The 13,802-nt window shown below is 42.7% G+C and overlaps 1 protein-coding gene across 2 annotated transcripts; it reads left to right on the top strand.

Moving 5' to 3' along the window:
- Positions 1-458: 458 nt before the first annotated feature.
- On the top strand, positions 459-13,255 carry decr2 (2,4-dienoyl CoA reductase 2, peroxisomal). 2 transcript variants are annotated; one of them, XM_034193174.1, is made up of 10 exons: positions 459-615; positions 2,966-3,067; positions 3,196-3,264; positions 3,483-3,534; positions 3,623-3,758; positions 5,653-5,777; positions 11,488-11,581; positions 11,660-11,764; positions 12,500-12,688; positions 12,963-13,255. In XM_034193174.1, exons 2-10 carry the CDS (start codon positions 2,967-2,969, stop codon positions 12,995-12,997), a joined length of 906 nt encoding a protein of 301 aa, XP_034049065.1. In that variant the 5' UTR covers positions 459-615; position 2,966; the 3' UTR covers positions 12,998-13,255. The 2 variants fall into 2 exon arrangements, with proteins under 2 accessions (XP_034049065.1, XP_034049066.1); XM_034193175.1 differs by having other exon boundaries at positions 12,500-12,755.
- Positions 13,256-13,802: the final 547 nt, after the last annotated feature.

Below are 13,802 nucleotides of genomic sequence, written 5' to 3'. Positions count from 1 at the left end.
ACTGCAGCCATAGTAAATATTTAACACAGAGGTTATATACATCTTAAGTGAGGTTGAAAATGTCACATTTTGAATAGCAAATGTCAAATTTCTAGTGGGGCTTTTGAAACTCGTGGGGAGGCCACAGCCCCACCAGCCCCACTCTACAGCCGCCTTTGTTTATTTGTTGTTGTTTTTGTTTTTTTGTTTGTTTGTTTGTTTTTGGGTTTTGTTTTTTTTTTGGTTGAACAATGTCCTTTTGTGTCCCATGACCATAAAACTGACTGAAAACACAATAGGCAGACGTATGTGAGTGAATAACACCCACCTGGCTGTTAAACTGGTCAATAGCCAGCTCTCCAATCATTTTTAGCCCCTTTCATAGAAGCGACAACACTAGAACATGACATTCTGCATTTGCTGTAATAGAACAACAAAGCATTTGTGCGGTTGAACGCACCCTGCGTCGGACGGACTACATTGCCCACAATGCATCACGACAGGACGCGCGTCCAAGGTCCAAACAGTGAAAGTAGAATTGCGTAAAGACTTTTTTTTTTATGTCTAATTCGTGTTCAAGTCACATTTAATCGCCGAGAGCTGGCCTTTCTCTGGCTGACGTGCCTTCTTCAGCAGGTAAAGCGACAGCATGAAGGATTTATTTGCAGAAATGTAGCTCAACTGTTCAGACTCAAGGATGTAGCACGTTGTTCGGCTAATTTATTTGAGCTCTGCTTATGATTCTTTTTTTTTTTTCACGATTTTCATCCTGGCTTTGCTAAATCGATGTGTTTGATTTAACTTACATTTGTGTGAAATTTCAGAATTTTGTATTTTGAGCCTGACGGGGTGCATTTTAAAGGGGTCATCATGTGCAAAAAAAAAAAAAAAACAAGAACAACAAAAAACAACAAAAAAAACTTTGCTCTGCTATTGACATTTAACTGTAGCTCGGTTTTAATGTTAACCTCCCCCCCTAAAAAAAACACCATTTATAGTTACAAATCTTGATATAGAAGGAAGAATATTTGTTTGTCTGTAATATATGTTTTAAGACCTTAGTCCTATTTTTTTCCCTGCAACCCATAAAGGAGGACAGCTTTATTTTTAATGATGTGATTCATTTATTTGAAACTAATCTCACCATAATCACATTCACATTGAATTCCGTGCATCCACTACCCATCCCATTTTTGTGCTTCTTACCCTGTGTGTTGTGATCAAGGGGTGGAGATGAGGGGGCTTTACAGGGGAGCAGAGGGGTGTGAGTTTGGTGACATACGTAGTTGAAAGCTATGCTTGGGTTGGATTTAGAAATGAGAAAAATGGGTTCCAGTTTTCTTCAAAGGCTGACATATGGTTCTTTTTTCTTTATTTTTTCCATTAAAATGTATTCTGAAATTAAGATAATCCAGTGAGTAATGAAACAAGAATTCCTTGATTTCCAGCTCTGCAGGACTACTTTCTTAGCAGCAGTTAGAAAGACAAGTTGGAATTTTAAATTTGGATGGGATGTGAACTTTGGCGATATTGTCAAGGTGACAGAGTGGTGCAGATTCTGGGATTCTGTAGCTCAGGATGGTAGAAAGTGTATCAGTGACCATAATCCATAACGAGTGAACTGGAAGACAGAGCCAGATTGCGTGAAGATAGTTATCTGTGCTACCTAAAGTGCATTGTGAACACATATCTGTGTTGGCCAGTCCCAATCTAAACATTTTGCTTTGAGGGATGTGGGCTCTGTGTGTGACTTTATGTTGTATAAGATGCAAGTTGGTGTTAGTGGTCATGGAGAAGGTGTTGTGAGAGAAGGTCATGTCATTTTCCCACGTGGTTGTAGGGTATGTTGTTATTCTGTTCCAGTTGGAGATAAGTGTAAATAATTTGTAGATTAATTTTTTTAATTGGTGATTTTTATAAATTCTTCATTTATCTGAGATTTTGGCAATATCTTGTTGTTTAGACAAATTTTTCTTTGATTTCTCAATTCAGTTGTTGATGTTGATGAAATTGGTCTCTTCCAACCATACATTTCTGTTGAAGTTTGTTAAATGACATGAACTGATTATTCTCAAATAAGTGGTTAAGGTGTATGATTCCCGTTTGCTCCCATTTTAAAAAATAAACCGTTTCTTGGGTTCCTGGCCGATAGGCCGCTAACCCTGTCCTGGCACAGCGTCCCTCGTAATCATTGTCATTCAATTATTGCGATATCTCAAAAACTGTCTGATTGCTTTTTTTTCCTAATTTTGTAAAGCGTGATATGGGTTGTTGACATTGTTCCCGTCTAAAAATCATATTCATAGATTTGTTTGTTTGGAAATGGCGGCCATTTTTATGCCGAAAATGGCCGTTTTGCCTTGGGTTTCAATTGAGCCGATAACCCACAGGCCCCTTGGCACTCTAGTTTTGTTTGTTTGTTTGTAATGTAAACATGGGATTGTGCCACAATCGGTGCGGTCTCTTAAAGACGTTGATTTTGCTGTGAGCTTTACAGGACAAAGCTGCTGCAATTTATAGATGTGCAATCCTGTGGTAACGGAATTACAATCAGAGAAAATTTTTCATGGTGACCTAAAATATGGCCAGATTTTGCTGTCACTGTAATTTCTTTCTGTTTCAAACTGTGATACCAGAATATTGTGCTAGAAAAGAAAATAGCCAATAGTTTTTTTCACAAATTGGCACTGAATCAAAGAGCTCAGTTGAAGCTGATGGAATAAATTAACTGCACCATCTGCAAACTTGACCAGTGACCATATGTTTGGTCCAATTTGGGTTGAAAATTTAATTCTTTGACCTTGATATCAATTGATTAATTTAAGCCTTTAAGGGCAATTTGGGAGTGAACACAGAGAGCTTCTCTTACTTTGGCCAGAGATGTCACAAGGTGTAATTTACATACAAAACCTAAATATCTCATAGGCATTTTTTTTTTTATCAAAGCTTCCTGGATTATATTTCCAGTCTATTTTCTATTTCTCAGTATGGCAGAGCCAAGTGGACAGGGAGAGCTGCTGCCAGAAGACGTCGGTACAGACGACTGCCTGACATCGTACACACACATCTATAGTCCATATTTACTAAAGTAAGCACACAAACTTTCATTTTTTTAAATATTTCACATATGACCTTGATGTCTGTTATTGCTGCAAAATGCCAGACTCATCAACAGCAACTGAAGGAATTTCACTTTATGTGTTTATTCATTTTTAGGGATCATGTTGCGTTCATCACAGGTGGAGGATCTGGAATTGGACTCCGCATAGCAGAAATATTCATGAGGTGAGGAGGTCAATTCTCCAAAATAATTCAATTCTCCCTTTTCTGCTCGAGTCTGGCGTTGATTTGCTGTCAGTTACTTGAATGTTGGCTCAAACATTTCTTATCTATACTGCTGTGACCTTTTAACTCATGAAATCATCTTCACCTTGTCCTTAATAGCATTTGCACTCTGTAGATGGCTGCCTTTCATGTATTTCACTTTTTCTCCTTTTTCACAGACATGGCTGTGACACTGTGATTGCCAGCAGGAACTTAGACAAGCTCAAGGAGGTGACTGAGTTATTTGTCACTGAAGAGATGATCATTTTAATAATGTTAATCACTTGTCTTCATGTAATGTGACTGTTTGTCTCCACAGGCAGCTAGAAAGCTGACTGCAGCGACGGGGCGCCGCTGTCTTCCCTTGTGTCTGGATGTGAGGCAGCCTGAAAGCATCGCTGCTGCTGTGGATGAAACCCTGAAAGAGTTTGGCCATATTCACATACTTATTAACAGTATGTGACCAAAGTGCGATCCAATCTCTGTACTCACAAAGCGAGAGCTGTGTTCGGGTCCCCGGCAGTAAGTCAGACTCGTTTCCTGTGGAGGTAGGCCTCCACTAGGGCTGCACCTTGTCACCAATCCTATTTGTGATATTCATGGACAGGATAGCGAGGTGTAGTCGTTGGGAGAAGGGTCTTCGGTTTGGTGGGCTGAGGGTCTCGTCACTGCTTTTTGCAGATGATGTGGTCCTATTGACATCATCAGCCTGTGACTTCCAGCACTCACTGGGTTGGGTCCCAGCTGAGTGTGGAGCAGTTGGGATGAGGATCAGCACATCTAAATCTGAGACTGTGGTTCTCAGCAGGAAACCAATGGACTGCCTACACCGGGTAGGGAATGAGGTCTTGCCCCAAGTGAAGGAGTTCAAGTACCTTGGGGTGTTGTTCATGAGTGAGGGGACAATGGAGTGTGAGATTGGCTGTTGCATTCGCTCTACCGTACTGTTGTGACAAAATGGGAGCTGGGTCAAATGTGAAGCTCGCGATCTACGGGTTAGTCTTTGTTCTGCTCTCACCTATGGTCATAAGGGTTTGATCATGACTGAAAGAAATAGATTGTGGGTACAAGCGGCCGAAATGGGTTTCCTCAGGAGGGTGGTTGGTGTCTCCCTTAGAGGTAGAAGCTCAAAGTAGAACTGCTGCCCCTTCACGTTGAAAGGAGCCAAGCTGAAGTTTTTCAAGCATCTGGTAAAGATGTCTCCTGGGTGCCTGCCTAGGGATGTGTTCCAGGTACGTCCAGCTGGGAGGAGACCTCGGGGAAGACCCATAAGTAGGTGGACAGATTATATCTCTACACTGGCCTGGGAACACCTCGGGGTTCCCCAGTCAGAGGTGCTCAATGTAGCCCAGGAAAGGGAAGTCTGGGGTCCTTTACCTGGAGTTGTTGACCTGGTCCCAAATAAGCGGTTGAAGATGAGTGATGATGAGTGACCTAAAGTTCCAAATATCTACATGAAAAAAATAACATCTAATGTGTAACTAAGATGAAGTTGAACTCTGAAAACCTTTAGCTTAATCCACAACTATGTGGCTATTCTGTTGTAGCTGTTCTTTCACAGCATTGTTGCTTTTGTCCCATTCCGCTTTCCCATTAGAGACAAAGGTCAAAATGTAACTTTTTAACTGTGATTTGCACCAAACATAGCACACCTACGTATGGTAGTGAGTTCTGCAATTGCCCATTCAAAACCACATTCATCAAAAGTCAGTCATAGTGCAAAGTTGTTGGGCTCAACAACATTTTTAATTCCAGTTTGCAACAAACGTGACACACATATAGGTAGGTTCTGGAATTGGCCAGGCAAGGTCAGATTTATCAAAAGTCAATAATTGGGGTCAAGGCCGGTATTTACAGTTTTCACTCTGATTTGCACCAAACTTAGTGCACATATTTAGATATGTACATATTTAGATATGTTCTGAAATTGCCCAAGCTAGGTCAAATTTGCCACCAGTCAGTTATTGGGCCAAGGACAATTATGTAGGTCAGGGTCACTGGGGACAAATGTTAGATTGCCTTACTGTCTTCATGTCCATGAGTGCTATTACCTAGTTTGATGAATGTGCAGGATGTAATCTCAGATCTGTTTCAGTAAAGGCCAAGAGGATGCAGGTTTTCACTGTTACAAACAGATCAGTTTTATTTATACAGCCCCAAAGCACAAAGTGTCTCTGAACTTCATGTTTTTCACAATTTACAACAGCTTCCATCCTTGGAATTCATCACAAAATGAGGAACACTGTAGAACAAAAACAAGATGATCTTGTTTTTTCGTCTTGTACGTATATTTAATCAACTGTGCACCATCATTTGACCTTGGCTGGACGTGTGTGCTGTTTTTATCAGATGCTGCTGGGAATTTCCTCTGCCCTGCTGTTTCACTTTCCTTCAATGCCTTCAGGACAGTCATGGAGATTGACACAATGGGTACATTCAACACCAGCAAGGTGGTTTATGAGAAGTGGTTCAAGGTACTGGACATTTTTCTGAGTGACACATTTCTCTCTTCCAATTTAAGGAGCTGTAAACAACAGTTTCACTCTTCCATAACACAAAAATAAAATGTGTAATATTTTTTTTAATCAAATGGTGACATTTTGAGTAGTTCTGCTAATAGACAGACACTGACAATCACATTTTTCCCCTTTGATCCCATATTAATTTCATTGTGGTTTATTTTGTTGCAGTGTAATTTTTTCTGAAGTAAGTGGAATCTTTTGTCTTTATGTGGAACTCACTTTTTAACAGTATTTCCCTGGGGATGAGTTTAACATTGGACAGGTACTCAGTATAGCACATGTACACACGCCAGCCTGTGCTGTTACTTAACATAAGGACTTTGAAATTCCAAAAATAAATAAGATGGATAAATAAACGTGTGCTGGACAACATTTTGAATGTTGTTTGGCAGGGTTTGGACAAAGTAAATCCTCAGATAGAGACAGATTGCAGGCCCACATCATGAAGAGGTTAACAGTGGATTAAAGCAGGAAGCCCTCAGCTAGTGGTGTGTACCATAAGGACAGTTAAATTTCAGAAATGGTGGGGGGGGGAATAAATAAAAGTAAGTTGCAGAAATATACATGCAATGGACAACATATTGGATGATATGTGACATGATTTGGACAAAACCTTCTGATTTTTGACCAAATCACATCAAAATTAGATGTATTGCTGGCCCACAGCACTGAAAACATGAGTCCATTTGACTTTTAACAATCAGCTCTTTAATTTGGGATTTTTATACATTATTCCACTGTACTTTTATTATTCTTAAGAAGACGGCCAATCAGTCGAGTGAAGCCTGGAGGCAGGAGAATCCCCACAGTCCTCAGGGTATCAGTACCTCAGCTGAAGCTCAGCACCGCATTGATCTTTTAGCAGTCTCCAGTTTGGAGCCTAGCCAGGAACAGCTAGCAGTAGTCTCCAGTTTAGAGTCCAGCCAGCTACAGTCAATATCAGTCCCCAACCTGGAGCTAGGCCCGCAATACCTAACAACAGTTTCCAGCCCAGAGCCCACACAGCCAACCTCAGCTTCGAGCTCAGTACCTAGCCATCTGCTGCCAGCAACAGAAAGGAAGATGGAAGGAAGGAAACCTCAGATTCTGTGGCCTAAATCCAGCCAGAAGAGAGAGTGGGAGACCATCGACTTGGACCTCACCCTCCTGTTAGAACAACAGAAGGGTACTGTCGAAAGAAAACTGGATAATATGGGATCTATCATATATGGCTATGGGGTTGAGAGGTTTGGGATAAAAGAGAAAATCCGAAGGCAGCAAAAGGGCCCTTTGTCAGCCAAAGTCCAGGAGGCAGCGGGAAATCGATAGGCTTGTGAAGGAAAGAAGGCAATTGAGAAAGCAGTGGAAGAGGGCTACAGAGAAGGAAAGAGTCGGATTAGATGATCTGCAGGCGGAAATAAAGCAGCGATTGATGAGGCTGCGAAGAGCAGAGCACCTCAGGTGACAACGTAAGCGGAAAGAACGGACAAGGACACGCTTTTACAGCAATCCCTATAGCTTTGTTAAAGGCCTTTTTGAACGAGAAAAGAGTGGGAGCCTTAAAGTGCCCATAAAAGACCTGGAAGAGCACTTGAAGAAGACCTACTCTGATGATCGGAGGCATGAGCCAGTTGCCATCCCGAATGACATGCCATCAATTCATGCTCCTGAGTATCAAATGGATGTAAGACCTCCCACATGGAGTGAGGTGGAGAAGAAAGTGAAGCAGGCAAGATCAGCATCAGCACCGGGGCCCAATGGTGTTCCATATAGGTTTTATAAGAACACCTTGGGTGTGCTTAGATATCTCTGGAAACTGATGAAGGTGGTTTGGCAGAAGGGAGTGATACCAAAAGCATGGAGAAGATCGGGAGGGATATTAATCCCTAAAGAAAAAGAGTCGTCATCTATCAGCCAGTTTCGTCAGATCAGCCTGCTGAATGTAGAAGGAAAGCTCTTCTTCAGTGTCCTGGCCCAAAGGCTTTCGACTTTCTTGCAGAGAAACAACTTTGTCGATACATCAGTGCAGAAGGCCGGCATTCAGGGCTTCTCAGGATGCCTGGAGCATGCCAATATCATCTGGCACCAGATACAAACTGCAAAAAAGGAACGGAGAGATCTGCACGTGGTTTTTTTAGACCTAGCAAACGCCTTTGGGTCAGTCCCTCACAAGTTCTTGTGGACGGCCTTCAATTATTTTGGCGTACCAAATCAGATCACAGAGTTGGTCAAGAGCTACTTTCAGGATCTCCAGTTCTGTGTAACATCGGAGAATGGCACTAGTGCTTGGCAGAATCTGGAGATAGGTGTCATGGCAGGTTGTACAATTTCTCCTCTGGCATTCGTCATGGCAATGGAGCTGATCATACGGGCATCTCGTTGGGTAGTGGGAGGAGAGAGGACCAACAATGGCCTGCGCTTTCCACCAATCAGAGCTTACATGGACGATATGACCATTATTACAACAACAAAACCATGCACTAGGCGTCTGCTTCAGAAACTCCAAGAAAACATCCAGTGGGCAAGAATGGAGTTTAAGCCAAGCAAGTCATGCAGCATCTCCATTGTCAAAGGCCAATTGATGGGGGAGCGGTTCTATATCAGCGATGAGCTAATTCCAACAATCTTGGAAAAGCCCATCAAGAGCCTTGGACGATGGTACAATGCAGACCTTAAAGACACCTGGCAGCTTGAGCAATTGCGGCAGGATACAGTTAACGGCCTTGAGCAAATTAACAACACTGCACTACCCGGAAAACTGAAGCTCTGGTGTTATCAGTTTGGGCTCCTTCCAAGACTCTTGTGGCCATTGACCATGTACGAGGTTTCAGTTAGCCATGCCAGTCGACTGGAGAGACTGGTGAATTCTTATGTGAGAAAGTGGCTTGGGCTTCCCAAATGCCTCAGCAGTGTTGGTCTCTACAGCGACGGAGCTCTGTTATTGCCAATTTCTAGTCTGGCTGAAGAGTTCAAGTGTGCCAAGGTGAGGCTGAATATGTCCCTCACTGACTCCCGGGACCCGGTGGTGAGAGGTACCGCTCTCTCCCTAGCAACAGGGAGGAAGTGGACTCCAGCAACAGCAGTACTGCAGGCTAAATCTGCTCTTTTTCACCGTGATGTGGTGGGCTATGTCCAACAAGGCAGAGGAGGCTTTGGCCTTGGAATCGTAAGACGTCTCTGGCAAAAGGCCTCTGCAACGGAACGTCGATCCATGGTGATAGAGGAGGTGCGCCGACAGGAGGAAGCAGCCAGATGCTCCAAAGCCATAGCACAAGCTAAACAGGGTCGCTGGACGAGGTGGGAGGGTGCAGAGAAGAGGAAACTCACATGGAGCGACCTCTGAGGCATGGAAGCTAATAGGCTGAGCTTTATCATCCGAGCCACATATGATGTGCTGCCCTCTCCCACAAATTTGCAGCTATGGCTTGGAAAGGATCCATCTTGCCCACTGTGCACAACCCCTGCAACACTCAGGCACATTCTGGTCGGCTGTAGGACTAGCCTTACTCAGGGCAGATATATGTGGAGACACAATCAGGTCCTTAGATCTCTAGCCGAAAAAATTGAGTGCAAAAGGGTATCCATCAACGCCCAACCTGTAAACAACCAAGATGTGAGCCGACAACCTATGTTGTTTGTCCGGGAGGGGGACAAACCAAGAGTTGGCCTCTCAAACTCCGATCTGACCCCAATGAGTGCAGCCAGGGACTGGCAGATGCGAGTTGACCTAGATCACAAGCTCATTTTTCCCCCAGAGGTCGCAACAACTACTTTGCAACCAGATCTTGTCCTCTGGTCTAATGCCTGCCGGCTCGCCTATATCATGGAACTTACGGTTCCATGGGAGGATGCTTTCGAAGAAGCGTACAAGCGTAAGAAGCTGCGTTACTCCAGCTTAGCAGCTGAGGCAGAGGACAGCGGATGGAAAATAAGAGTGTGCCCGGTGGAGGTGGGCTGTAGAGGCTTCGTAGCCAGAACAACAGTAAGCTCCTTAGGGAGCTTGGAATCAGGGGCCAGAAGTACAGACAAGCCATCAAGGAGTTGCAGAGAGAGAGAGAACGAGTCATTGGCTGTGGCTGAAAAGGAGTGACCTTACTTGGGCTGCTAGGGCAAACATGTAACAGCGGGACACACACCCAGGCTTGATCAACCTGTGGTGGGCCTGCCTAAGCAGAGGGTGTCTTGTGATAAATGGCCGAAACACCCTGTGACGCTTAGGCACACAACTGATGATGTGTCCCGCTGGGAAAGCCTGATGGCAGCCATTCACTAAGAAGTCCTGAAGTAAAAGCGGTGCAAATATCAGGGATTACAACATCTAGTCCTTATAACGAATCTATTGTCATTTATTATTTTGTTATTGAAGATTATTGAATTTAATGCTTTAATTCTTAGAAGAGCCATGTGTGTATAAATAGTTATTATTATTATTATTATTATTATTATTATTATTTCTATGATATAATCTATATACTAAGCGTGGAGCTCCCATTTTTGGTCCTGAATGTTCTCTGGATCTGCTCACCTCACACATCATTTCTACGCTCTCGATCTTCCCATATCCTCTGTAGTTACAGATGCACATCATGTCTCTTTCATAAATCCCCTTAATTGCCCACATTTTGCATTTAATTAGAACCACCGATCTGTGATATACCACCAGATTCCGCCAGATGGCATTTGCACCTTGCGAGTATGAATCCCTCCAGCTTCCATGTATGACATTCAATGCATTGTCACTGAGCAATGCTTTTTTTTTTTTTCTTCTGTATTTCATCAAGGTGGGTCATTGAAAATTATCTGAAGATGTTTTCTAGGTCAAAAACATCCACAGATTCCAAATCTGCCATCACATTTGCGCTAGCTATTATGGTTCGGGTGCTACGGGCCCCGTTTTGACGCCGAAAATAGCGCTCGGGCAGGGCCCCCCCTAAAAGAAATGCATAAAAACAGTATAGTTTTGTGAAAACATTGCTTCTTAATTATTGCAAACAAATGTCAGCATGTTTTTATTACACTTTCTTTCCAGTCTTGCCTTTAATTTCATGCATTCTCATAATTTATTATAATCTGTCATTCCATCATACTTCATTATACACTAGGTGGCGCTGTTACTTCTGCAAATGTCTTTTACTGCCACCTGGTGTTGTGATAGATAGATAATTTTTATTGACAACCTCATAACATAATCAGAAAAAATTAAAAGTTACATACATTTTACACTACAGAGTCAGTCATTTCATAATTATTAGGACTTTGAAGTTGGGATGAAGTTTAACCTTCTTAAATAAGGGCTCAGTGTGTTTGTTATAGCTGCTACTTCAAAATGCTTTGAAAGCTTTCTTTTGGAAGCTAATACGTTGCCTCAGTATACTGCTGCACACTTTCCCGGGTCAGTGACTCACGATTAATACATTCTTTCTTCACTGTCTGATGGATGGGTACTTTGCTAGTAATTAATAAAGAACACATGATTTTTATTTCATGTTATTGTTCACAGGTCTCACTGGAATATTAGTTGCAGGACCTTGCAAGCTCATTTAAACACACACAAATTATACTCTGGAAAATATGATACCTATCATTTTTCTTCAGATGATTCTGTGAAAGGCTTGAGAGTGGCAGTTATAAAAAAAATATCTTGCTTCTATCCAGATGAATCGTCTGTGAATTTTGTGTGCAGGATCATGGTGGCAACATTGTGAATATCTCTGCAACACTTGGTTATAAGGGGCAGGCCCTCCAGGTGCATGCTGGTTCTGCCAAGGCTGCAAATGGTAAAATAATTATTATGTAATGTTATATTGTGATATCAGAATGATATGAATTCACCTTTTTTTCTGTGTTGTTCTTAGATGCTATGACCAAGCACCTTGCAGTAGAGTGGGGGCCCAATGGGGTGAGGGTCAATGCTGTTGCACCAGGTCCTATTTCTGGCACAGAGGGCTTCCGCAGATTGGGTAAAGATTCAACACAAGGAGTTGTCCTCACTCCCAATGAAAACTTCACCATGTTGAACTCAGCCACTTCTGACTGCTGTTTTGTCAGTGTCATTTTCTCCAAGGCATACCTTCCCATTCACTTTTGCTGATTCCTTTCTATCACAGATCTTTCCTGCCACATTTCTCTACCCAATCTCCCTTGCCTGGATTCATCTTTAACCACCTCTCTACCACATTTTCTATAACTTTGGACAGTTAAACCCAAGCTTGATTCCACCACTGTCATTCACACACATGTACGCTGTGTTGCTGCAACTGACTTTCATTCCCCTTCTCTCCAGAGTGTACCTCCACCTGTCAGTCTGCTCCCTACTGTCGCTGTAGATCACCGTTTCATCCATGGACATCATAGTCCATGGAGATTCCTGCCTGATCTCATTCATCAACCAGTCCATCACATCTGCAAACAAGAAAGGGCTCAGAGCCCAACCTTAACACAATCCCACTTCCACCTTAAGCCCATCTATCATTCCTACCGCACAAATTATTACTGTTAAGAGTCAGGAATTTAATACTTAATGCAAAGATATTTCAACATCTCGAAGGTGACAGGTTGGAGCTACTGTTAATTCACTGTGTAAAGACTCATCCGTCCTAGTAGTATATTGCTGGCTTCCACCAGTATGAAAGTAATTCTTGGCAATATTGAAAAAACACCAACAGAAGCATGGATTTGCCCTTTACCTACCACAGGTGGCTCAAGAGCAGAGACCGCTGGTGCTTTCCATCAAATTCCTTTGCAGCGAGCTGGCAACAAGACTGAGATGGCCCACTGCACGCTCTTCTTAGCGAGTCGGGCCTCTTCCTATGTGACTGGAGCCATCCTCGTGGCAGATGGTGGTTCGTGGTTGACCTCCGCCAACGATGTCTCCATGCTGTTGGGTATAGCCTCCTCTAAATCTGCTAAACTCTGAACAGGGGACTCCCCCTTGTCCTCCTCCTGACCCAGGTGTGTAGGAGGAGGTGCAGCTTGAGTTCATGTGGACAGTGTGATGAAACAAAATGAGGACGTTGTGGCAGCTTGTGCCCAATCTCTGTTTGCTGGAGTGATGTCATTTTTAAAGTCCTGAAATATTTAGGCTAAAGTATATGTGCTCTGCAATCCATAATAATTCTCTCTCTCTTTCTCCATATTCTCTCTCTTATTTTCCTTCAGGTTTATGGTCTTCTGAAAAGAAAAGCGAAAAATAAACATTGCAAAGGAAGGAGCAATGCCTCATTGCCACCTGTGGTTTCTGTCTTAAAGGTTTGACACTACCAGGCTGCAGGACTTGAAAAGTAATATATATCTTAGCAGTAACAATTACAATAACAGTAGCATTTTTTGCAGTCACTGAAATTATGCATATTCTGCCCTTAGCGTGCTGGTTATGGACATGCACAGTCACTTTTTCATGTTACCATAGTGATTTTTATTACATTCTCATTAATAAAACTTAGGACTTAATAAATGTTTCTTTTATTGTTTTGTTTTATTTGTTGTTTGAAAGTCATTTCTTGTTTCATTTAAAGGGTTTTTAATAGATTTTCATGTTAGACGTCCTCAAATTCTGGATATGTGTGATGAAATTCCACAGCTGTAAGCAAAATCTATGTTTTAAGTAGCTTCTTTTAGATTTACTTGACATATGTCAGTGGAGTTAATATTTTAAAGCCTGCTTGGTCTGTGAGACACGCTCACTAAAGGTATGGTTATACTGCAGCACATTGGCGGGATTTTGATCAGTGTGGGCACAACGCAAGTGTTTGGTCTACCCACCTCCCAGTTTCCACATTATCACTAGAGGCAGTGGTGCCAGAAAGCACAGAGTAGAAGAAGCCCTGCGTCTAAAATGTTGTCAACCTGTTGGTACAGCATAGCATCAACTAGGCCAACAACCGGCCCTTAATTGGGCCAGGTACTGGCCTCTCTCTCCTAGCCTGTGATTGGTTGGCGGCCGAGATGCAGACGTCAGCTTATGCGTCAGCCTCACGTTGATGGGGCGCGAGCGCTGCT

This window comes from Thalassophryne amazonica, chromosome 18, assembly GCF_902500255.1.
Source record: "Thalassophryne amazonica chromosome 18, fThaAma1.1, whole genome shotgun sequence".
Lineage (NCBI taxonomy): Eukaryota > Metazoa > Chordata > Actinopteri > Batrachoidiformes > Batrachoididae > Thalassophryne > Thalassophryne amazonica.
This window is presented reverse-complemented; position numbering and strand designations above follow the sequence as displayed.